General features: G+C 38.3%; 6 protein-coding genes across 6 annotated transcripts; 3 read left to right on the top strand and 3 right to left on the bottom strand.

Annotated features, from left to right (window-relative positions):
- Positions 1–1,010: 1,010 nt before the first annotated feature.
- LOC105316840 (protein indeterminate-domain 1-like) lies at positions 1,011–2,432 on the bottom strand. Its single transcript, XM_011412065.2, has 3 exons — positions 2,166–2,432; positions 1,848–2,053; positions 1,011–1,741 (listed from the first exon to the last, which is right to left on the bottom strand). The coding sequence occupies exons 1-3, from the start codon at positions 2,430–2,432 to the stop codon at positions 1,204–1,206; spliced, it is 1,011 nt and encodes a 336-aa protein (XP_011410367.1). The 3' UTR covers positions 1,011–1,203.
- A 97-nt stretch (positions 2,433–2,529) lies between these two features.
- On the top strand, positions 2,530–9,197 carry LOC100634928 (DNA polymerase theta-like). Its single transcript, XM_003384381.3, has 6 exons — positions 2,530–2,602; positions 2,648–2,767; positions 2,888–3,082; positions 3,130–4,709; positions 4,895–5,139; positions 5,994–9,197. Exons 2-6 carry the CDS (start codon positions 2,697–2,699, stop codon positions 9,084–9,086), a joined length of 5,184 nt encoding a protein of 1,727 aa, XP_003384429.2. The 5' UTR covers positions 2,530–2,602; positions 2,648–2,696; the 3' UTR covers positions 9,087–9,197.
- On the bottom strand, positions 9,195–10,547 carry LOC105316838 (UDP-N-acetylmuramate--L-alanine ligase-like). The gene has a single exon (XM_011412064.1). The coding sequence runs from the start codon at positions 10,545–10,547 to the stop codon at positions 9,195–9,197; it is 1,353 nt and encodes a 450-aa protein (XP_011410366.1).
- Positions 10,548–10,597: 50 nt separating this feature from the next.
- LOC109580429 (YEATS domain-containing protein 2-like) lies at positions 10,598–12,745 on the top strand. Its single transcript, XM_019993545.1, has 2 exons — positions 10,598–10,670; positions 10,723–12,745. Exons 1-2 carry the CDS (start codon positions 10,656–10,658, stop codon positions 12,712–12,714), a joined length of 2,007 nt encoding a protein of 668 aa, XP_019849104.1. The 5' UTR covers positions 10,598–10,655; the 3' UTR covers positions 12,715–12,745.
- Positions 12,746–12,768: 23 nt separating this feature from the next.
- LOC100641668 (dual specificity protein phosphatase 22-B-like) lies at positions 12,769–14,744 on the bottom strand. The gene is made up of 8 exons (XM_003384349.3): positions 14,673–14,744; positions 14,578–14,611; positions 14,439–14,524; positions 14,329–14,378; positions 14,144–14,188; positions 13,991–14,020; positions 13,128–13,299; positions 12,769–13,082 (listed from the first exon to the last, which is right to left on the bottom strand). Exons 1-8 carry the CDS (start codon positions 14,691–14,693, stop codon positions 12,918–12,920), a joined length of 603 nt encoding a protein of 200 aa, XP_003384397.2. The 5' UTR covers positions 14,694–14,744; the 3' UTR covers positions 12,769–12,917.
- Positions 14,745–16,243: 1,499 nt separating this feature from the next.
- LOC105316837 (cleavage and polyadenylation specificity factor subunit 1-like) lies at positions 16,244–21,497 on the top strand. The gene is made up of 18 exons (XM_019993491.1): positions 16,244–16,531; positions 16,596–16,620; positions 16,670–16,791; positions 17,958–18,038; positions 18,146–18,297; positions 18,347–18,493; positions 18,695–18,834; positions 19,122–19,168; positions 19,357–19,420; positions 19,537–19,630; positions 19,717–19,807; positions 19,864–19,951; positions 20,040–20,072; positions 20,132–20,217; positions 20,273–20,341; positions 20,391–20,477; positions 21,112–21,327; positions 21,486–21,497. The coding sequence occupies exons 1-18, from the start codon at positions 16,406–16,408 to the stop codon at positions 21,495–21,497; spliced, it is 1,680 nt and encodes a 559-aa protein (XP_019849050.1). The 5' UTR covers positions 16,244–16,405.
- The last annotated feature ends 457 nt before the right edge of the window (positions 21,498–21,954 follow it).

Here is a 21,954-nt window from a genome sequence, read left to right as displayed (position 1 = left end):
TCTAGTATCATTAATATCCCACCTTTACTCAATGGATACGGAGTGGGAGGGCCGACTGCTTCAATATCTGTCACTAGTTCACTTGACTCTGGCCTGTCCTGTGGATAATTTGCTAAGCATTTCTCAACAATTGGTAGTAAGGTATGCCCCGAGGGTAAGTGAGAAAGATAGCTTTGGCGTCGCTTCCATTCCGATACCTGCACAAACTCGAGTGTTGGCTGGTTAATGCTATTTTCCTCGTTGCCATTTGAGAAGATGTATTGCTCTGACGGTATAGGATACTGCTGACTAAGTATGTGGATCATAATGCAACCAAACGAGAATACATCAAACTTGACATCATACTTCCTTTGCTCCTCTCTATCATCTGGAGAAAATAACTCTGGCGGCATGAATATGAAGCTACCGTAATCGAGATTTGTCAAAGATGGGTCAAAGAATGCTCTCGATGTGGCAAGGTCAGCAATCTTGGCTTGGAAATGCTCAGTGAGGAGTATGTTGTTACTAGTCAGCCCAAAATGAATGATTGGCTTTGTTTGAGAGTGAAGGTACCTCAGACCTTGCGATATATCTAACATCAACCTTGATTTCATCCAGTCTGGTATTTTATGCCGTTTGTCGTCCAGTAGGACAGATAGTCCCAATGGAAAATATTCAGTGACTATTGTGAGATCGGGATGACCAACTCCAAGGAGTTGGACAATGTTAGGGTGCCTTTGTCGACTGTGGAGTATAATCTCGTGTGAGAGCTTCACTAAGAACGCTTGCTTGCTGTCTTCATCTGGTTTGTTTATTTTAGGCTTCTTTCCAGTACATTTGAGACCCCTAACCTTCACTTCTACAGTTACAGAGCGACCTCCACTGCTACCAATGAGCACATCTGAATGACTAACATCCTTGAGAAGAAGATGATCAGGAACGGCTATCATATTCCCTTCTTACTAAATTCTTTGCCCAGTTATCATATCCCCTTGTACAAACTACAACGCTCCCTCTACTGTTGCCTTTAGTCCATTATAATAACTTGGCCCACATAGAGCTACTTATTAATAGTTATGACAGACAATAAACATTGTAAGTGATATATACATGATATTATGATGATTTGTACAGTGTCTCTTAATCCTCCTTTCCTTTCTAATATTGTTTTTACAATTTTCTCCATTTCTTTTGAGCGTGATCTTGATAATATTAAGGATCCTATCATGTCTGTGACTCTTGATCTCTGTGTCCAGGGAGGTCGTCCAGGGTTTGAGTACCAAAATCAATACAAGTCGAAGACTCGAGGAAACTAGCTAGAGACATCTCATCATTTTGAGCCTGTGGGGGTATCCCTGGTAATGGCTCGGACCAGTCTTGAGAGGACGTCGTTTGAGTCCCAAACTCGCAGAGAGAGACGGTGTTGGTCTGTACGCTTTGAGAGGAAAGGAAAGAGGAAGAGGAGGAAGGAAATAAAGACGAGGTGGATGACGATTCATCGCTAGCAGCATAGGGTAAAAGGAACTGATCGGCCATTAAACAGGATATGTCAGTCTGTGTTCCAAGATCAAGCAAATCATTTAAAGTACTTTCGGCGTCTTCTTTCTCGTCCTCTCTCTCATCGTCCCTAGTACTGGCTGATGGAACTGCCTGTGTAATCGTGGCCTCTGATTTAGAAGCAAGTGGCCGTATCGGGAGTACATTCTTTATTATAATAGGAGCAATGATTATAGGTGGGATTGCAGGTCTAGCTTGATCATTTCTATGATAAAAAGTATAAAAAGTACAAAGTATTAAACCGTGATGCATAATAACATGACAACTACAGTAAACACGAATAAAATTCCAGTGTATGCTTCCTTGCATACTTTTTCTCATTGCTTTTATGTCCATGTCCACTTCTCTTCTGATGTTTATAAAGAGCATTACTGGACTTGAATTGATCCTCACAGGAGTTGCATGTGAATATACGTCCACATTCCTTGACGTGGCGGCCATGAGCATCCTTCAATCCAAAGGACCGTCCACAACGAGGACAAACAAATGACTTTGTACCATGAACAGTATTATAATGCTAAAGGAATACATACGTATTGTCTATAATAACAATTATGTTGTTTGTGATTATCATTCCTTCCCCAAAAATAATGCTAAATTAATTTAAAAAGCAACGTAAATGTGTTCACCTGCTTAAGTTGTCCAAGACGAGGGAAGGATTTGCCCCCATTACTTCTATTACACCCACTCACAGGGCAATAGTACTCCTTCATCATGTTACCAGGAGGAGATGGAGGGAGAGTGGGGAGAGGGACACCATGGTGGCGAGTCATGTGCATCCTGTAGCAGGAAGAACTCTTGAAGGTTTTGCTACAGTCTTTAAAGGAGCATGTTATCCTAGCCTCTACTGCTAGCTCTTTCTCATCAGGAATGATAGCTTGAGGAGTAGCAGCCATGACATTTCCTGTAACACCCTCTGGTATCCAAAGATATCCTGAAGTAGTGAGTCTAAAATACGGGATTCACGTGGTTTGAAAGTGAGAATTGCTGCAATGTCTAAAAGAGGCGCCAGTAAGAGGAGGGCATCCTCTAAAATAACTGTAAAAGAAGAGGCTTTGAAGTGCAGGTAAATTATTCTTGACGTATCTGTCTCTTTACTCAACCCCTGCAGACATGCCCCTCTTTCTCCCATACATCAAGAGCCTCTTTCACCATCTATCATGGCTGCCACTCCCTCCTTTCCCTCTCTCTCATCAGAATATGAAGAGCAAATAATGGCCTTCATGGACCAGTATGTGTACATAAATAAAGTTACTAGTGCTAACGGCAACAGTTTTTATTGGCCATCTTGGGCTTGGTGAAAACTAATAAATAAAAATTGAAAAATTATAATTTTTTGATTTCCCTACAGAATTGATTGTGGCATAGTTTGCAGCACCCCATTAACTTCTACTGGTCATCGCACTTCTCATCGTAGCACATCAAGAAAGAGATATTCACTCACAAACACTTCCATTCCATTATTAGACTTACCTACCACTCCTGACGCCGTTGAAGGCGTGGTGACCACACCCATCACATCTTCGTCTATAAATAACTCTATCAGGTAAAAATACTTCTTTATGTACGGATAATATTTGATTGTATTTTTAGTGTTTTGCTAACACCGCATGATAATAATGACAAACTCCTACTGAGTAACTGGGGTCTTCCTCAAAAGATACTAGATTGCTATAAATCTAAGGGCATATCAGTAATGTTTGATTGGCAAGTTGACGTCCTTACCCTACCCGGAGTATTGACTGGTCGTAACGTACTCTACTCTGCTCCTACTAGCTCTGGGAAGACACTAGTGGCCGAGCTATTGAGTCTAAAGTGCATTCTAGAGAGACAGAAAAAGGTTTTGGTGGTACTTCCGTTTGTTAGTATCGTCCACGAGAAGGTTAACCACTTGAAGAGCATGTTTGAGTCTGTTGGGATCAAAGTGGGCGGGTTCATGGGGAGCCACGCCCCTCAAGGAGGCCTAGCTAGCATTGATATTGCCGTGTGTACTATAGAGAAGGCAAACAGTTTAGTGAACCGACTGCTGGAGGAGAGAAGAGATGAGAAAGAGAACAATGGAGGTATTAGCCAATTGGGTGTGGTCGTTGTAGACGAGTTACATATGGTCGGCGATCGTTATAGAGGTTACCTGTTGGAACTATTACTCACAAAACTGCTCCACATCACAAAGAAATCAGACAAAAATCATCAGCCGATTGAACAAGGGAATTCCAGCATAAACCACCAAGTCTCCATACAACTGATTGGAATGAGTGCTTCTTTGCCAAACCTCAATACGTTAGCTCAATGGCTGGACTCTGCCCACTATACCACACACTATAGACCAGTCCCCCTCAAAGAGATGGTTAAAGTCGGCAATGAGTTGTATGATAGCACACTTTCTAGTGTTCTCTCTACCTTCCCTCGTGAGTCTAAGACTGGCAATGAGGATGAAGAGGATTTGGTGCACATCTGTAAAGAGAGATTACACAATGGACACTCCATACTTATATTCTGTCCAACAAAGGACTGGTGTGAGAAACTCTCTCTTAATCTTGCTAGACGTCACTTGACTGGAAATCAAGTGGATTCTTTTCTCAACAAAGCAGGCTTGATCAGCATTTGTGAGCAGTTGTATCACACACCGGTTGGCCTGGATCCTATCTTGGGGAAGACGCTTCCAGCAGGCATTGCTTTTCATCATGCTGGCCTGACACTCGATGAGAGAGAGATCATAGAAGGAGGCTATCGTAGTACTCTGATTAAGATACTAGTCTGTACCTCGACCCTTTCCTCTGGCGTCAATCTACCGGCAAGACTTGTCATCATACGGACGCCAATCTTTCACCAATCACTCATTGATGTCCAGTCTTATAGACAAATGATTGGACGTGCTGGACGGAAAGGGATAGATGAAGAGGGCGAAAGTATATTGTTTTGCAAGTCATCCGATCGAGCAAAAGTTCAGTTGCTTCTTTCATCAACCTCTAGACCAGTGACAAGTTGCTTGTATCTCTCCCCCTCCTCCTCCTCTTCTCTTCACTCTGCTAATGAGAGGGATCCATTGAATAGAGCAGTGTTGGAAGTAGTGGCTAATGGTATGACACTGGGTTATTCTGAGATATTGTTGTATCTCTCTTGCACACTGCTGTGTGTGGAGTTGGTTGATGAAGAGAAGAGAAATAAAGAAGGTAATGTTTGTACATATTCTGAAGCATATTAATGCCCTTTTGATAAACTTTTGAGTTAATACAGGTTTAACTATTGAAGAATATACAATTATATATATTTTTTAATTGGCTTTGAAAATACTGCTTAATGCTCTCTTATGTATAATCATACATTACATGTAATTTTTAGATTTTTTCTTCTTTAGATATTACTGATGAGATTAGATTGATTCTTGACGAGTCCTTAAAGTATCTGCTTGAGAATGAGTTCATTAGTAAAACCTGTTCCAATAAGGAGACTCCTGGCTCAGAGAGATACACAGCTACACAGCTTGGAATGGCTACCATTGCTTCATCTCTCTCTCCTCGTGAAGCACTGGTTGTCTTTAAAGAGTTTAGCAAAGCACGACGTTTGCTTGTATTAGAAAATGAACTACACATGATCTACCTAGTAAGTACATATTAGACATGTACAGCATACATACACTTTAATGTCTCGCCAAAAATGGCTCCTTTCTTTTATAAATTGTTTTGGTGGTACATATACGTGTTCTTATGTTGTGTAGAAAGTTTGAGCGTGTTCCAATCAAAATTGGATTTTTTATGAATTTTTAAAGTTGCTCAAAAATTAAGCCAAAGTCTCTGTACTATAGTACAGTGTCTTTGGCCAAATTTCGCCAAAAATGAAAAGGAAAGAATTCTCCATTTTTATAATTTATTCTGATGCATATACATGTTCTTATGTTGTGTAGCAAGTTCGAGCGTGTTCTGATCAAAATTGGATTTTTTATGAATTTTTAAAGTTGCTCAAAAATCAAGCCAAAGTCCCTGTACTATAGTACAGTGTCTTTGGCCAAATTTTGCCAAAAATGAAAAGGAAAGAATTCTCCATTTTTATAATATTTTCTGATACATATACATGTTCTTATGTTGTGTAGCAAGTTCGAGCGTGTTCCGATCAAAATTGGATTTTTTATGAATTTTTAAAGTTGCTCAAAAATCAAGCCAAAGTCCCTGTACTATAATACAGTGTCTTTCGTCAAATTTCGCCAAAAATGAAAAGGAAAGAATTCTCCATTTTTATAATTTTTTCTGATACATACATGTATACATGTTCTTATGTTGTGTAGAAAGTTTGAATTGACTCCAATAAAAATTGGATATTTGAAATTGTTCAATAATTAGGTGCCATGTACATAGTACACTATATTTTATCAGTAATGGCTAGGACAGTATTTGCAAAATTTTGCCAAGGATTGAGCTAATTTTAACAATAATAATTATCATGTTTTTTTCCTACAATAGGTGACTCCAGTGAGCATCGTTAATCAATGGCCTTCAATCGATTGGTACAAGTTTTACTGTATATGGGAGCGGCTGGCAACAGACATGAAACACGTTGCTAGTATAATTGGAGTACAAGAAGGATATATAGTCAGAGCTCTCCAAGGAAAACCTGCCGAGAGAACTCAAGCTCAAAGAGAAAAACTTCTCGTACATCAAAGGTTTTTCACTTGTCTGGTGCTTCATGATCTCGTGAAGGAGAGTGGGCTTGGGCCTGTTTCTTCTAAGTATGGAGCATCTAAAGGTTTTCTGCAAAGTCTCCAGTCAGCAGCTGGCACATTCGCTGGAATGGTAACAGTATTCTGTAATCGGTTGGGCTGGAGGAATATGGAGATGCTGTTGGGACAGTTTCAGAGTCGGCTCGTATTTGGAATAGAAAAAGAACTTGTTGATCTAGTAAGAATATCAATACTGAATGGAGCCAGAGCTAGAATACTCTACAATAATGGATACACTTCTTTATCTCTTCTAGCCAGAACTGATCCCACTGCTATTGAGTCTGTCCTCTGTAAAGCATTTCCTTTTAAGAGCAAAGAGACAACTGGAGCTCACTGGTGCCCTAGAGAAAGGAGGAACATGTCTGACCTTGAGGCTGCTCAGTTGATAGTACACGAGGCAAGGGAACTATTGAGTGATCAACTGAATGTACCAGCAGGAGCTGTGAGTTGGGATCAGGAGGAGAAAGAGGTTGAGGAGGAGAAGGGAAAACAAACCGGAGGGAATGAGGTGATGGTCACACCTTGTATATTATCTACAAGGAATGCAAGGAAAGAACTCAATAATAGAAAAACTGATGTAATGATATCAAAAAGACTTAAATTAGAAAATGAGGACCAATGCTCGCATGAGCTGGTTTTGAATACTAATCAATCAATCATTGTTAAACCAGTTACTCCAGTTCTTAATACAGGTCAGGGCAGTTCCATGGACCTGTTTATGGATTACGAATCATCTCCTACTACCCAATACCACTGTTTCTCTAATAATGATACAGTTGATCCTGACTTTCTACAGCTCTCATCCAATTACACTCATACTTGCTCTGGTATAGGTATCACTGATCTCAGTGGGTCTCCTCATCTTTTGGATTTATTTCTCAAAGAGACGTTACAAAAGAATTGTCTAGCATTCTCTGTTGCTGTAGCTAAAGGTCAGAAAGGAGTTGGTTCCAATTTCATTAAGAAAACTACAGCTCAAAAAGGATTGAGCATAGGGAATGAGGAGATATTGGGAGTTGCATTTAGCTGGAGTCAGTCAAAGGAGTCTAGCATCATTTATTATTTATCATTATGTGAGTCTAATGATAGTGCTACTAACCATGTTGATCCTACCAATGGCAGCTTCTCACTTTCTGTCCCTCTCTCATCACGGCTTCAAGCTCTATCTACTATAATCTCAGCTAATGGTAATCACAAGCTTGTTGCTATTGATATTAAAAAACAAATACAGTATTTAATGTCACTGTGTGATGTTCCTGTCACCAGGCTGTTGTGTGATCCCAGTGGTGCTCTCTGGATAATGGATCCTGATTCCAATGAGAAGACTCTTAGCCAGTTAGTGGCAGCTGCTGATAATAACGACAACCATTCTCAGATTTTATCCCTTGCTCTTGACTCTCCGCATTCATTTTTAAAATCTGCTGCAGAGTCAATGTTAGCCTTTGATTTAATGGCGTCAATAGAGGGGCCCCTGGTGAGCAGCGAACTAGCCCATCCTTTCTTTACTATTGAGAGCCCAATACTTAGTGTATTAGCTAAACTGGAATTGAATGGTATTGGCTTCTCTGAAGAGAGGTGTGTGGGGCTAAAGCAAGAGCTGGAAACTCTTCTGAAATTGCTAGAAAATAAAGCGTTTGAGATAGCTGGACGTTCTTTCACTCTGTCGTCAGCTGAAGATGTTGAGAGAGTTTTGTTTAATGAGCTCAAACTAGAGAGTAATCCTAAGACAGCCTTAAATAAAGACTCACTAGAGAAAATGTCTTCAATGCATCCATTGCCTGGACTGATACTAGAATGGAGACGCTTGTCCAGCACTTTAAGCAGGACAGTGTGCCCATTATTAAAGAGCAGTAATAGAAGACAATATTATAAAAAGCAACTCTCTTCTCGGATATATTCACATTCTAATACCCACACAGCAACTGGTCGGGTTATAATATCTGATCCTGGTCTACAAATGATACCTAAGGATTTTACCATTAAATCGGTAGCACTCCCTTCCTCTTCTCACCCTCTATCCTCTACTCTAGTGTCTGTCAGAGATGTGTTCACTACTTTTCCTAATGGAGCCTTTCTCTCTGCTGACTATTCTCAATTGGAGTTAAGGATACTAGCACATTTGTCCAATGATCATAAACTGTGCAGTATTTTTAATGAAGGAGGAGATGCTTTTTGTAAGATTGCTGGTGAATGGTTTGGTCTTGAGGAAGACAATATCAGTGACAAGCAGAGGCAGCACACAAAACAAATGTGCTATGGAATTATATATGGCATGAGTACAAAATCGCTAGCAGAACAACTTGATGTCACTGAAGATGAAGCAGAGAAGTTTATGGATAGTTTCAAGTCCAAATACACTGGAATGAGCTCATTTATCACTACTACTGTACAAGAATGTAGGGAAAAGGGATACATCAAGACTCTCTTTGGACGCAAGAGATTCCTACCACTCATAAATTCAGAGACGTTGAGTGAGCGCTATCATGCTGAACGTCAAGCAGTCAATTCAATGATCCAAGGAACTGCATCTGATCTAGTAAAGAAAGCAATGATCAGCATTGATCATAGGCTACACAAATCTGATTTTATCACATACTGTACTTCGACTACTAGTACTAATAGTAATATGGCATTGTTGGTGCTTCAATTGCATGATGAGTTAATGTATGAAGTACATGAGAATGTACTAGAGGAGGTCGCTAGACTAGTACAAGAAGAGATGGAGGCTGTTGCCTTTGGAGTATTGAGTGTACAATTACCAGTTAGGCTTAAAGTAGGGAAATCATGGGGTCATATGGAACCTCATATATTTAAATATGGTAATAGAGAGGATTAGATTTTTATCACACTAGATTTTTATCTTGCATACCGTACTTTTTAATTATTAATACTATTATTTATTTTATGTAGAATTTTTTAAAGATTACATAAGAAATTGTTACTTCTATTTTAAAGTTAATGCATGCAATATTTTGGGTCCCAGTTTAGTAATGCTTCCAGCTCCAATAGTAATAATAATGTCGCCTTCTTTGGCCACTTTCACCACTCCTTCCAGTATATCTTCATCACTACTCATGAAAATGCTACCAGGGACAACATCTGAGAGTGTTTTGCCTGTTATTCCACTAATGGGGTCCTCCCCAGCCGAATAAATCTCAGTAATGTATATTACATCTGTTGCTTCAAAAGACGTAGCAAATTCTTTCAAGCAGTCTTGTGTCCGAGTGTACCTGTGAGGCTGAAAAATCCCAATCAAACGTTTGCCAGTGTATCGTTTTTTCAAAGCAGCCAGCGTTACAGATACCTCTGTCGGATGGTGAGCATAATCATCATACACTAGTATACCTTTGACCTCTCCTTTCCTTTCAAGACGTCTCGAGACTCCAGTAAAACTTGAGAATGCTTCACGTAAAGACTTCTCTGTTAGACCCAAATCAATGCACATGCCCCAAACTGAAGTTGCATTGAGAGCCTGGTGACTACCAATCATTGGGAGTTTGATGCTTTTAAAATGGTGACCGGAATGTGACACAGAGAATATCAGACCTGTGTTTTCTTGGCATACATCATAAAGCTGCCAGTCAGCTTTTTCTGACACACCATAGCTTTGACCTTGCAATTTAAGAGAAGAGAGGACAGGGTCATCAATACACCAATATAAATTCTTCATCTGAGATGCAAATGTTGTAAATCCTTTGACAAGGGTTTCTTTATTTTTCCAGTAGTTCATATGATCCTCTTCAATGTTGGTAATGATCCCACCATATCCTTCAGTGTATTCTGTAAACGAGCCATCACTCTCATCAGCTTCTGCCACAAAGTAGCTCCCATTCCCATGACTGCCATTTATACCAGTGTTCTTCAGTATCCCACCCACGGCATACGATGGCTCCAAACCAGCTGACATCAGTACCCATGTTAACAGAGCTGTCGTTGAGGTCTTTCCATGCGTTCCAGATACAAGGAGTGATCGTTTGCCCTCCATTAGATGCTTTAAGAACTGAGAGCGATGAAACAACCGACAGTTCATTGCTTTAGCTGCCTGAAGTGCTGGATGGTCCTTACTGACAGCTGAGCTGTAAACAACTGTCATTGAGGGATCAACATGGACACCGTCTCCTATGTGAATTGTTGCCCCTTTATCCCTCAGCTCCTTAACAATATCCGTGTCACTCCTATCTATTCCTGAAACTTTTAATCCTCCATCTAATGCAATGCGAGCCAATGCACTCATCCCAATACCACCTATCCCGAGAAAATGCAAGGGAGAATTCTTGAGCTCATTATTGGACGCCATATTAAGACACACCCATTCAACCACGCCTAGCTACCCACGTGTAGTAAATTGAGTGAAAGCCTTCTGAAAGGAGAAAACTCCAGAAGATTTCTCAACAATAGTGGGGAGATGTCTGAAGAGAAAGTAAAAGCCTTATGGCATTGTGCTTGATGTTATTTGTGTTATTTTATTAAAGGAAAAAGTCAAGACGTTGCTCCTTCAAGCTCTCACAGAAGAGGAGAGCTACAAGACTGGAGAGCTGGAGGAAGTAGAAATGAAGATAATGCAAACAAAAATCATACTCCAGAAACTGAGACTGAGCCTACTCTGTCGGGAGAGAGAGCTGACAGAACAGCATCAGTCGTGGAGCCAGTTTGAAGAACAGTTTGAGAGACTTCATGGAAAAGATGAACAAAAAGTACAAGATAAGGACGAGGATATTCTTAAAACAAGTATTATCATGAATGGTACTGAAACGAGCAATAATATTGACTCAACTAAGAAAGAACTAACTGATACGAGACAGAAACCAAGTGACCGTCTCCCTTTAAATGAGCCTGAAGAGAATGAGTCAAGGTTTTACATCAAACGTTCTATAGTAGTAGGCAATACATCACAGTACCTTCTGAAGAGATTAGAAAGACAGACTAGTGAGAGGGTGACTCATAAATGGATGACGTACGTCCGTTCCATGACCGACCAGCCACCACTGGAGAGCTATGTAAAGAGCATTACCTTTTTCCTTCATCCTACGTACGCTCCCAATGACATTATTACCATCAGTCGTCCGCCGTACCAGTTGATCAGGTTTGGTTGGGGTGAGTTCCCAGTTCGTGTCCAGTTACAGTTTATTGATCCATTAAACAAGCCAATCGATGTGCTCCACCCACTCAAATTAGATCAGACACATTCCGGGGAGCAGATGCTCGGAGCTGAAACGATTGCTAATATTCAGTTGGTACGTCCTCAGAATAACGAACAACAGACAAGTTCTCTTTATCAAGCACCACCTCCCTCACTTTCTCCTCCTCTCTCTGTCTCTCCTTCTAGAATCTCTCGCTCTCTCTCTCCTCCTTCATCGCCTCCTATCTCACTAAGCAGTTTTCTAATTCCTTCATTACAGGCTTCTCCATCATCTAGCTTTATACTACCATGTCTTTCGTCTTTACCTTCATCTCCAGTGCCTTCCTCTCCTCTTCCTTTCCCCTCTTCTCCTCTACTGCCTCCTTCTCCCTCTCCTCCTCCTCCTCCTGTTGAGTCTCAGTCATGCCCTCCTTCTCCTTCATACGTTACTGTTCCTATTACTCTATCAGCGAATGCCATTCTTCTTGATCATGATTACCACAGGCAGACTTTAGTGAGGAGAAAAGAAGATGTCCCTTTGCCTAAACCAGTCCCAGTCCCAGTCTCTCCTAGTGATGATAACATGTTACATGTGATTGTAAGGCAGTTCCCGCTGTATGGGTCAGATTACACCTTCTCGGCCTTTTCTCTGGAGCAGTACAATAAATGGAGTCTTCCCAAGCAGCGTTCATCAGAGTGGATGAGAGCCGTAGCCATCAAGGAATGCATTAAGAGCTCTTCTGCTTGGATCCATCCCATACCATCCACACGAGAGATTGTGAAATGGTGTTGCAGTCATGGATACACTCCACTGAAGGGCGGAGAGAGGTTTTGTAAAGTATGTGGTACTCAGATAAGCAGTGATGAGTTCACTCACCAGTCTTGCTATGAGCCGGTCACTCCTAGTCTCACTGAAGTGTGTACCACTATCCAGAGACTGTGTACCACCTCATCTAACGATGAGGACTCCATTACTAGCACTGATATTGATGTACTCTCTATCTCTGATCCTATTGGTCGCCAGCTCGCTCCACCTGTATCCGATATCATTTATAGGACTCCGCAGTCGCCTGCACTTCGTTGGATAAATATGACTGCTAGTGAAGTAGGTGTTGTGTTGCATCCAGTATCACATGACAGGATGCTGCTACATGTTGTTGATCACATGATATTTTCTGCTTGCTCTCAGTTTTTGTGCCAGTTGGTGCGTAGAGCTGTTGCCATTGAGACGGACGTGGGTTTATCAGAAAGGATATTGGTACCTCTACATGTGTATCAGGCTGTTCATGATACACCTCTTTTTGATTTTTTAAGAGATTTTGGTGTAGGAGCATTAGGCAAATGACAAAATATTATTATTATTATTTATTTATTTTAATTTTTAATTTTAAATTAATTCTAGTTTTTCAATACAAACCCACTTTATGTATAGACCAAAACTAGTAGCAAAATTGCACCAGTAATGATTGTTAAAAAAATAACAAAAAAACAAGAACGAAAATAATACCGGGTATATTGTTAAATATTTTGGTATCACTGATTGCAGTGCTAGACTTTCTCTGGATCAATGTAGGCCTCTTCATCGTGATCTCTCAGTGTCAGAGGACGTCCTTCCTTTGCAAACTTTTCTTTGGCAGCTTTCAACAGGTCACCAAGTTCTTGTTCGTCATTGAGCTTATTGTCAGGAAACTCCGACTTTAACCTTTTCCTCTCCTACAATCAAACGTAACAAGTAATCAAATAACAGTATCTACTCACGTCATTTAAAATTGTTTTCGTGTACTTCATCATTTGCATTCTGAATCCAAAGTTAGGGCCAGCCATGCTCCGAGCATAAACCATGACAGTCATTGCGTCCTCATATGAGAGTGTTGTTGCTGTCATTAGATACACTGTGCATAGTGTAACTGATCGGGATATACCAGCAGCACTATAAGAGAAAGAAGTATAGGCAGGGTTTCCCACAAGGATTTGGCATAGTGCTTCTTGTTAGTGGATTGTCAAGTTACTTAAAAATCGGGCCAAAGACCCTGTATTACAGTACAGGGTATTTCAACAAAAATCACAAGGAGGAAGTTCTCAATTTTTATAAATTTTTTTGATACATATACATGTTCTTGAACTTCTTATGTTGTGTAGCAAGTTTTAGCTGATTCCGATCAAAATTGGATTTTTTATGAATTGTTAAAGTTACTCCCAATTCGGGTAGTTGTCCAAATTTTGTCAAAAATGATGAGAAAATTCTTCATTTTCATAATTTTTCCTGATACATATACATGTCCTTATGTTAAGTTTTAAGTTTGAGCTGATTCCGGTCAAAATTGAATTTATGAATTTTAAAAGTTGCTCAAAAATTAGGCCAAACACCCTGTACAGGGGACTAACTTTGGCCAAATTTCATCAAAAATGGTTAGGAGAAAATTTTATAATTTTTCTAATACATAATGTTACTTAAGAATATTTGAACTGATTCTGATCAAAATTAGATTTCTAAACGCCATGTACTACCACATGTATTGCAGTACCTGCCAGCTCATGAAACATTGCCGTTCATGCTTTGTGGGAGGAAAAATGAGAAACTGTATACTGATTTACTAATAACAATAGTAGTATACACTTACCAATGAACATAACATGATCCACCTTCAATACTATATAAGAGAAAGAGAGAGAGGAAGTGTGTGTGAGAGAGAGAGAGGAAGTGTGTGTGAGAGAGAGAGAGGAAGTGTGAGAGAGAGAGAGCTGGTACAAACCAATAGACTTGTATAACTCACCGACACTTGTGAATAAAGTCTACACTTTCTTTAAAATGTACACTCCTAATAAATAAATACCATAGTGCTGTTTATAGTAATGTTAAAGAATTTTATAAAAACAAATGGCAACACCCACAATGCATGTTTTTCAATTGCTCCACACTACTGGCAACATTTATGGCTAATTATCACAAAATACTTACAAATCACAACTCGGGCTGTCCGATATTTTGATGCATTTATATTGGAAGTTCTATTTATAGAATAAGATCACTAGATAATAATCATGATAAGGAACTAAATATAGACATACCTCTGGGAAGTGAGGCTCTGCATTGTCAAGAACCGCCAGTACGTGTGTGATGTTGTTCTCAAGTAGGAGCTCTTTCTTGCTGGCACCTGCATCAGGAAGACAATATTCATAGAAGAGTATTGCCAAAACGACTACTTACCCATAATGCCACCTACATATAGCCCGGTGCATACCTAGAAATGAAACATTAGTCAGAAAATATAGCGTGTGTGAGATATAAAGAAGTAAGCTCACTTTGTCTATGCTGTTCCCCATCTTTTCTGGTTTTATTATGGGCGTGGGTCAGATAGTTATCTAATTACTTCATTAGACTAGTTAATTTTTTTAATTATGAGCATAGCCATAAGTGCTTTCTCATAAGGAGAAAAATGTAAAGCAACAAGGCTGCAGTGCATATATATATTCTACTGTATTTGTCCATGGTATTAGTATTATTTATGTTTACATGCTTGTAATTGCCTTTTACACTTTGAAATGCCAATTAACTTGGCACTGTTTCATGTTTCTGCACATCCTGGCTGCACCAGACTACTCCTGATTGACAGCAATAACATTATACTATTAGATAAAACATGCATATACAAATAGATTATGTTGCTATAGCTCTTATTATTAAGTTGAAAAGGGCAGAAATTCTTGTTCAATTAAGGTCTCAGTAGTTGTATTAGAACTATTATCAATGTGTTTCTGTATTTGTCTTGTACAGTTTACTCTTGGCATTAATGGTGTAATATTGTAATAGCTTCTGTCAAGTGCTTTTTTTGACTACTAGATGGTTTGATAGTTTTTTATGCTGTTGTTTAATATTGATCTGATCAAGACTAAATATATGCGAAGTGACATAAGTACATAACTTGACGCAACTATTAATATCATTCAATTATTCTAATCAAAAAAATAATAAAGCAAAAAAATGATTTTAACACATTTATATAGCAGAATATATTATTGAGTTCATATAAACAATAGCCCAATAATTATCAAAGAGATGGCAATAGCTGAATGAGCCATTGCTCCTACTGCACTAGAGGTAGTTGTCTCCTGTATTCCAGCACAAGGCTCCTTCACAGCAATACCAGGGCACGTATAGACATTAGCACCTAGATAAGGCTCTGCACAGCAACCCATCCTCTCACTAAAAGTGGAAAGACCATTGAAACATTCTTCCGAAGCATCCTGACATTGGATCCCTCCTTCACTTGTAGAAAATGGGCACGTTGAGTTTAAGAGTTGTTTGTAAGCTGCAATGTTATGCTTGTAAGATCGCAGAAGTACAACAGCACAGTAGTCACCATTTTCCTCTTGCCCACATCTTCCTTTCAGCAAATAATTCTTCCAATATTTTCTTCTTGTGAGCGATAAGTTGCGGCAATCAAAGTAAGCATCAAATGCAACAAGGCATTCAGGAGAGCATAGAGTCGAGTATACTGTATTGAGATGATCAAAATGATCATCAGATAATAATGGAATAGGAATTTGTAGCATTTCACCAGCAAGCTCAGTCAAATTACAATATGGAGCACGTCTGTCAACTAGGATTTGAACACATCTGTCAATGGTTCCATTCCCACGACGTTCCTGGGGTAGATTAGGCCCTCGTCTTTTTGATATGATGCCATGTTCTTCTTCCTCTTCATCTAGAGTAAAATCAAAAGTTCCATCAATAGCAGCAAAAAGGAGGAAAGAACAAAATAGCATGAAGATGATATTGATTGACATTCTGGCTCTGCACTGCAGTTGCAATAGTGAACTTAGGTTGCTTGCTTTCTCTTTTTATAGGAATAGATCCCAGGTTTAGACACATATCTGGGATTATTACATTAGCTTCAATTACCACTGCTTCATACTCCATCCATACTATGATAGTGATTTTTGCAAGACTAAACAGCACGTGGGTGGTAACACGTGGGTAAATCTTAATAAAGGAGGAGCGAGTCTTTAAATTTAAAGTTCCTTTGCTTCAAGTGATGTATGCTGTATATCGGGAGGTCCACCCGCCTACTGGTGTAGAGCACTGTACTTCATGTCATTTCGTTCATTCCGAGAAGGAACAAGTAGCTGTCGCATCGACCTCTTTACTGAGAATTTTTGATGTAAATTATGGGCACTAAATAGAATAATTATGTTTATTTTTTGTCTGCTGGTTTTCATTTGTAGGTAGCTCAGCTACAAAGGAATGATGGTAATTACTGTACTGTACATGTAATTAATATACGAACATGCATTATTAGGCAAAGCAAAACTTGTTCAATGCTTGGAATTCAGCTTTCATGGTAACATACAGTCATTGGACAAGGTTAGGCTGAGACACTCTGACAGGGACTGCTTATTGCTATCTTTCAATGATGCCAAGGTAATTATTAACAGAGGCGTGTGTATTTAATTTGCATTTAGTAAATGCTGTATCGGGGCTTCCTTTAAAACATGCTTAGTGAGCTAAAACATGCTTCATATGAGTTAAGTTTTTAGCCAGATTGTTGAAAACTTTAAAAATTTGTAAAAAAATTCAAACTTGATCGGAATCACCTCAAACTTTTTGCACAATATAAGGACATGTATGTGCATCAGAAAAAATTATTAAAATGGAGATTTTTGTTCCTGACATTTTTGATGAAATTTGGTCAAAGACCCTGTACTATAGCCCATGGTCTTTGGCCCGATTTTGGAGCAACTTTAAAAATTCATAAAAAATCTAAACTTGATCGGAATCAGCTCAAACTTGAAACATGACATAAGAACATGTATACGCATAGGAAAACATTATAAAAATAGAGAATTCTTTTCTAGTCATTTTTGGTGAAATTTGGCCAAAGACCCTGTTATAGCCCATGGTATTTTGCCCGATTTTTGGAACAACTTTAAAAATTTATAAAAAATCTAAATTCGATTGGAATCAACTCAAACTTGAAACATGACATAAGAGCATGTATACGCATCAGAAAAAGTTATAAAAATAGAGAATTCTCTCCTAGTCATTTTTGGTGAAGTTTGGCCAAAGACCCTGTACTATAGCCCATGGTATTTTGCCCGATTTTGGAGCAACTTTTAAAATTCATAAAAAATCTAAACTTGATCGGAGTCAGCTCAAACTTGAAACATGACATAAGAACATGTATACGCATCAGAAAAAGTTATAAAAATAGAGAATTCTCTCCTAGTCATTTTTGGTGAAGTTTGGCCAAAGACCCTGTACTATAGCCCATGGTATTTTGCCTGATTTTGGAGCAACTTCAAAAATTTGTAAAAAAAATTCAAACTGCATGAAAATTAATTTTACAAGAAATAAACCAGCTATACCATGCATGTTGTTTTTATGCAATGTTACAAATGTATGATTGTTATCATTTAAACTACATTTTAAAGAATTTTCTATAATTGCATGCTTTAAATATTTTTCTAAAGAACCAATTTTGACCAAAATGAGCTCAAAATTACGACATAGCATAAAAGAAATACCCTGTACTATAATTTATGGCCCCTTGACCAAAATAATGGTTTTCATTTTTAATGTTTTTTCAGTTGTCTATTGTTGAGTACAATCCTGAAACCAACGGACTCAAGACAGTATCAATGCATCAGTTTGAGGATGAGGAGATTAGGGTACGAGTGAGTGGGTGTGGCAAGTTAACTATTTGTAGGTGTGGCATGTGTTAAATTTGTTGGAGATAAATAATTTTAATTTTATTTTGTGTAATATTTTATATTAGGGAGGTATTTTGCATAATGACTCTCGTCCAGTGGTAAAGGTTGATCCCGAAGGAAGATGTGCCGTGATGCTTTTATTTGGCAGCCATTTAGCTGTGTGCCCATTCCAACAGGACCTGTCCATTGACACTCCACTCTCTCCTTCCCCTTCTCTGTAAGTAAAATAATTTATTTAGATATAATTGTAATTGTGTTCTTTACAGTGATACTCATGACATTTTACCGACTTATACAATATCCTTGAGAGATTTGCCGGAGCCATTGCCAGTCATTAAAGACATGACTTTCATAGAGGGATACACTAGCCCCACCCTACTCTTCCTCTCTGAAGTATCCCCTACTTGGGCTGGGTAAGACACACAATAACACTGGAACTAACAATAAGCAATAATAATAAATAATAATAATAATAAACAATAACAATAATGGAACTAACAACAAGGAAATGAGTGTTTAATATTTATTGCATCCTTATACATACATGGTCAAACACTCTTATTTTTGTTCCTCTATTTTTAATTGTTAATTTTTTAAATTTTTACTCATTCCAGTCGTATCAGTTTGCGTCAGGATTCAATGATGCTGTTGGGTTTATCACTCAACACGAGTGATAAGAGTCATACTGTCATATGGACGCTAAAGAATCTTCCATTTGATTCGTCTTATCTCCATCCTGTACCCAAACCACTAGGTAATGGAAACACCTACCGTACAGCTGGTTAATTTTGCGGAGAAAAATTTTGCGAATCCTTAAAAATAACCTGGTTTGCGGATTAAATATTTGCGGTTTTGACAGTTATTGTAGCATTATCTACTGTGGTCATGCATGAATTTCATTATTTTGCGGATTTAAATTTTGCGCTTTAAATGGAATCGCAAACTCGCAAAATTTAATTCCCCGCAAATATTTCCAGCTATACGGTATGTACATGTACCTTGAAATGTTTACATGTATTTATATTGCTTTGATTCTAACAGGTGGTGTACTTGTATTTGGCGCCAATACTTTGATATACTTGAATCAGGTTAGTAACAATTCATCAGGGTTTCCCACAGGATTTTGGAATAGTGACAGTGGATTTTTTATGGATTTTAAAAGCTGCTCTATTGTATATTCCATGCTGTTTAGCTCAGTTAGAGCATGCTCTGTGGGAAGCCCTGCATTTGCAATGCATTAATGATTAATTATTAACTGGTTCATTCTATATAATAGAGTAGTCCACCGTATGGTCTATCCCTGAACAGTATCACTGATTATACAACAAGATTTTTACTCAGTCAGTACAGCACTAATTCACATGTGTGACTGTAGATTATTTTAATATTAAGAAATTGGTTTAGTTACACATTTGTTTGTTAACGAGCGAGTGAACTAGTGATTTTTTAATGATAGAGAATGAAGGCTCACTTGGCATAAGACTGGATTGCTCTCAGTCTGTCTTCATATCTAATGAACAATTACTGGTATCACTTCAATCAGGTGACATGTAAGTACATCTACTCTATTAGTATTAGTATAGGGCAATGATGACGACTCTAATACCTGTCCTTAATCCTATATTGCGTCTTGTAGTTATATAGTTACACTGTTTCCTGACAGTGGAATGAGAGGTGTCAAGCGCATCACTTTTGATAAAGCAGCTAGTAGTATTCTATCATCTTGTGTAAGTTCTTTCTCTTTTATCCTTTTCACTATTATCCTACTCCTTATAATTATTAGATTTGTAGCATTAAACCTCATTTCTTGTTTCTTGGCTCAAGACTAGCTAATTCACTTCTTCTCAGATACTCTACAACCGTCAAACAAAGTGAGTGGATGATACTAGCACTGTATCTCCTTCATTTTGTGGTCTCTTTCCTCCTCCCCTCTCTCCCTATTTCTCTCTTTCCTTCTAGATATAGTTGAACCTATTGGAGGTGCTATTTTAGGTAATGGAATCATGATGAGTATTATTTATGATAACTTATTACATGTACATACAATACAGATCTTGATGATATTGAAGTGTATGGAGAGAGTGCTGTATCACAGTCCACCAGCTCCTCATCTCTATTGACTAACTATTCATTAGAAGTAAGTTCCAATGCATTTTTCACTTATTATAATTACATATGTGTTATTTTGAAAGGTGTGTGATAGCTTGTTGTGTATTGGGCCGGTTGTTAAAGCTACCATTGGAGAGCCTGCCTTTCTCTCAGTGAGAAACTTATAAAATGCTTTGAAGATTAATTTGAAATTTTTTATAGGAGGAGTTTGTAGATAAGAGTGATCTTGATCTTGAGTTGGTATTGTGTTCTGGTCATGGGAAGAATGGAGCACTATCAGTATTACAGGTAATGGCAATGCTATGGAATGATGATGTATAACCTATACTAATCTAATGGTAACAGTAACACATGTATTGTAGTGATAAGTGGTAATGTTATGAGCTAGCACTGGTAAGAGTTTTCCAAACAGAAATCATTTGAAATTGCAGCAAACAAACTAAACTGCTAATATACATTGTAGCTATGACTATTGAATATAAAAGCTGTTCATTGATTGGAATCAACTGTCAAGCATAACAATGATATCTTGTTTAATGGATATTGTGAGGCATTGTCCAATAACTGTTTGAATGCTAATTACATATATCACTACTCACTAGGAAAGAGACATTTGTAAACATCTTTTAATTAAGTGTACATGCACTGACCTGATGCAGCATTCAGCCACTGTGCTTTACTTACTGTCAATTGCCACTGACTCATAGTACATGTACAGTGTATAGTGGCATTACCAACATTTTGAGAGGATAATGATTTTGGGAGCATATTGTTCACTTCTAACAATGTGTGTATGAAGCAAGTGATTCAAGCATTCAATAGTTTTGAGTGACAGAATCTTCTAATGTGAATACCTGTATTTACACATGTTCCAATTACATTTAATTAGATTTGTTGTATTTTACATTTTCTCCCTTTCTAGAGGACTATTCGTCCTCAAGTAGTAACCACTTTTGAACTCCCTGGGTGCATTGACATGTGGACAGTGAAATCTGAAGGAGAAGAGGAGGAGAAGGGAGAAGAGACTAAAGAAGAAGGACAGAATGAAGGAGGAGAGAAGGACCAGAGCAGGGAGAAGGAGGAGAAAGGAAGTGGACAGCACGATTATTTGATACTCAGTCGATCTGATTCAACAATGGTTAGTCAAGATTATTATCATGAAATAAAGTGCATTAACTCATGCTACTAGTGCTTAAGGTGATTCATTAATCTGTATGTTTGGTACTGCATGTGTAATTGCCAAATTAAAAGCACCAAATGTTTTAGTACGTAATATTTGTTCTGCAACCCTCATAGTTTAAAGCATAAAGGGCCTAAGTAAACTAGGCATTATAATGTCTGGAATCTAGATACAGTAGATCATGCATAATGTCAATATAAATCATTCATGATTGTGCAGAGCACAGCCACAGAACTTGGAAGGAAATGTAGCTCCTGACTCTCTTCTTTATAGGTTACCTTGCTTATACTAGTATCAATGGAAATAGACTGCACAGATTATAGCTTAGATTTATATATAGCTAGGTTCTTCAAGATGATCAACAATCAGAGTCTTGACATAACATAGAATTTTTTATTTTTTATCTTAATGTTCTAACTTGCTACTGAAGAAGCTTTTGGACAACAGTTCAGTCTTATCTTGTGGTCTTTTGCAAGACTTGCTCCCTACCATTTTATTTCACTGTGACCACACCCACAATTAATGAAGGCTAGGTTATTTAACTTTAAAAATAGTTAGACTACTTTTGTCTGAGTGGGGCTCACT

This window comes from Amphimedon queenslandica, unplaced genomic scaffold, assembly GCF_000090795.2.
Source record: "Amphimedon queenslandica unplaced genomic scaffold, v1.1 AMPQUscaffold_13492, whole genome shotgun sequence".
Classification (NCBI taxonomy): domain Eukaryota; kingdom Metazoa; phylum Porifera; class Demospongiae; order Haplosclerida; family Niphatidae; genus Amphimedon; species Amphimedon queenslandica.
Note: the sequence above shows the minus strand (reverse complement) of the source record. Positions and strands in the feature narration are given on the sequence as shown.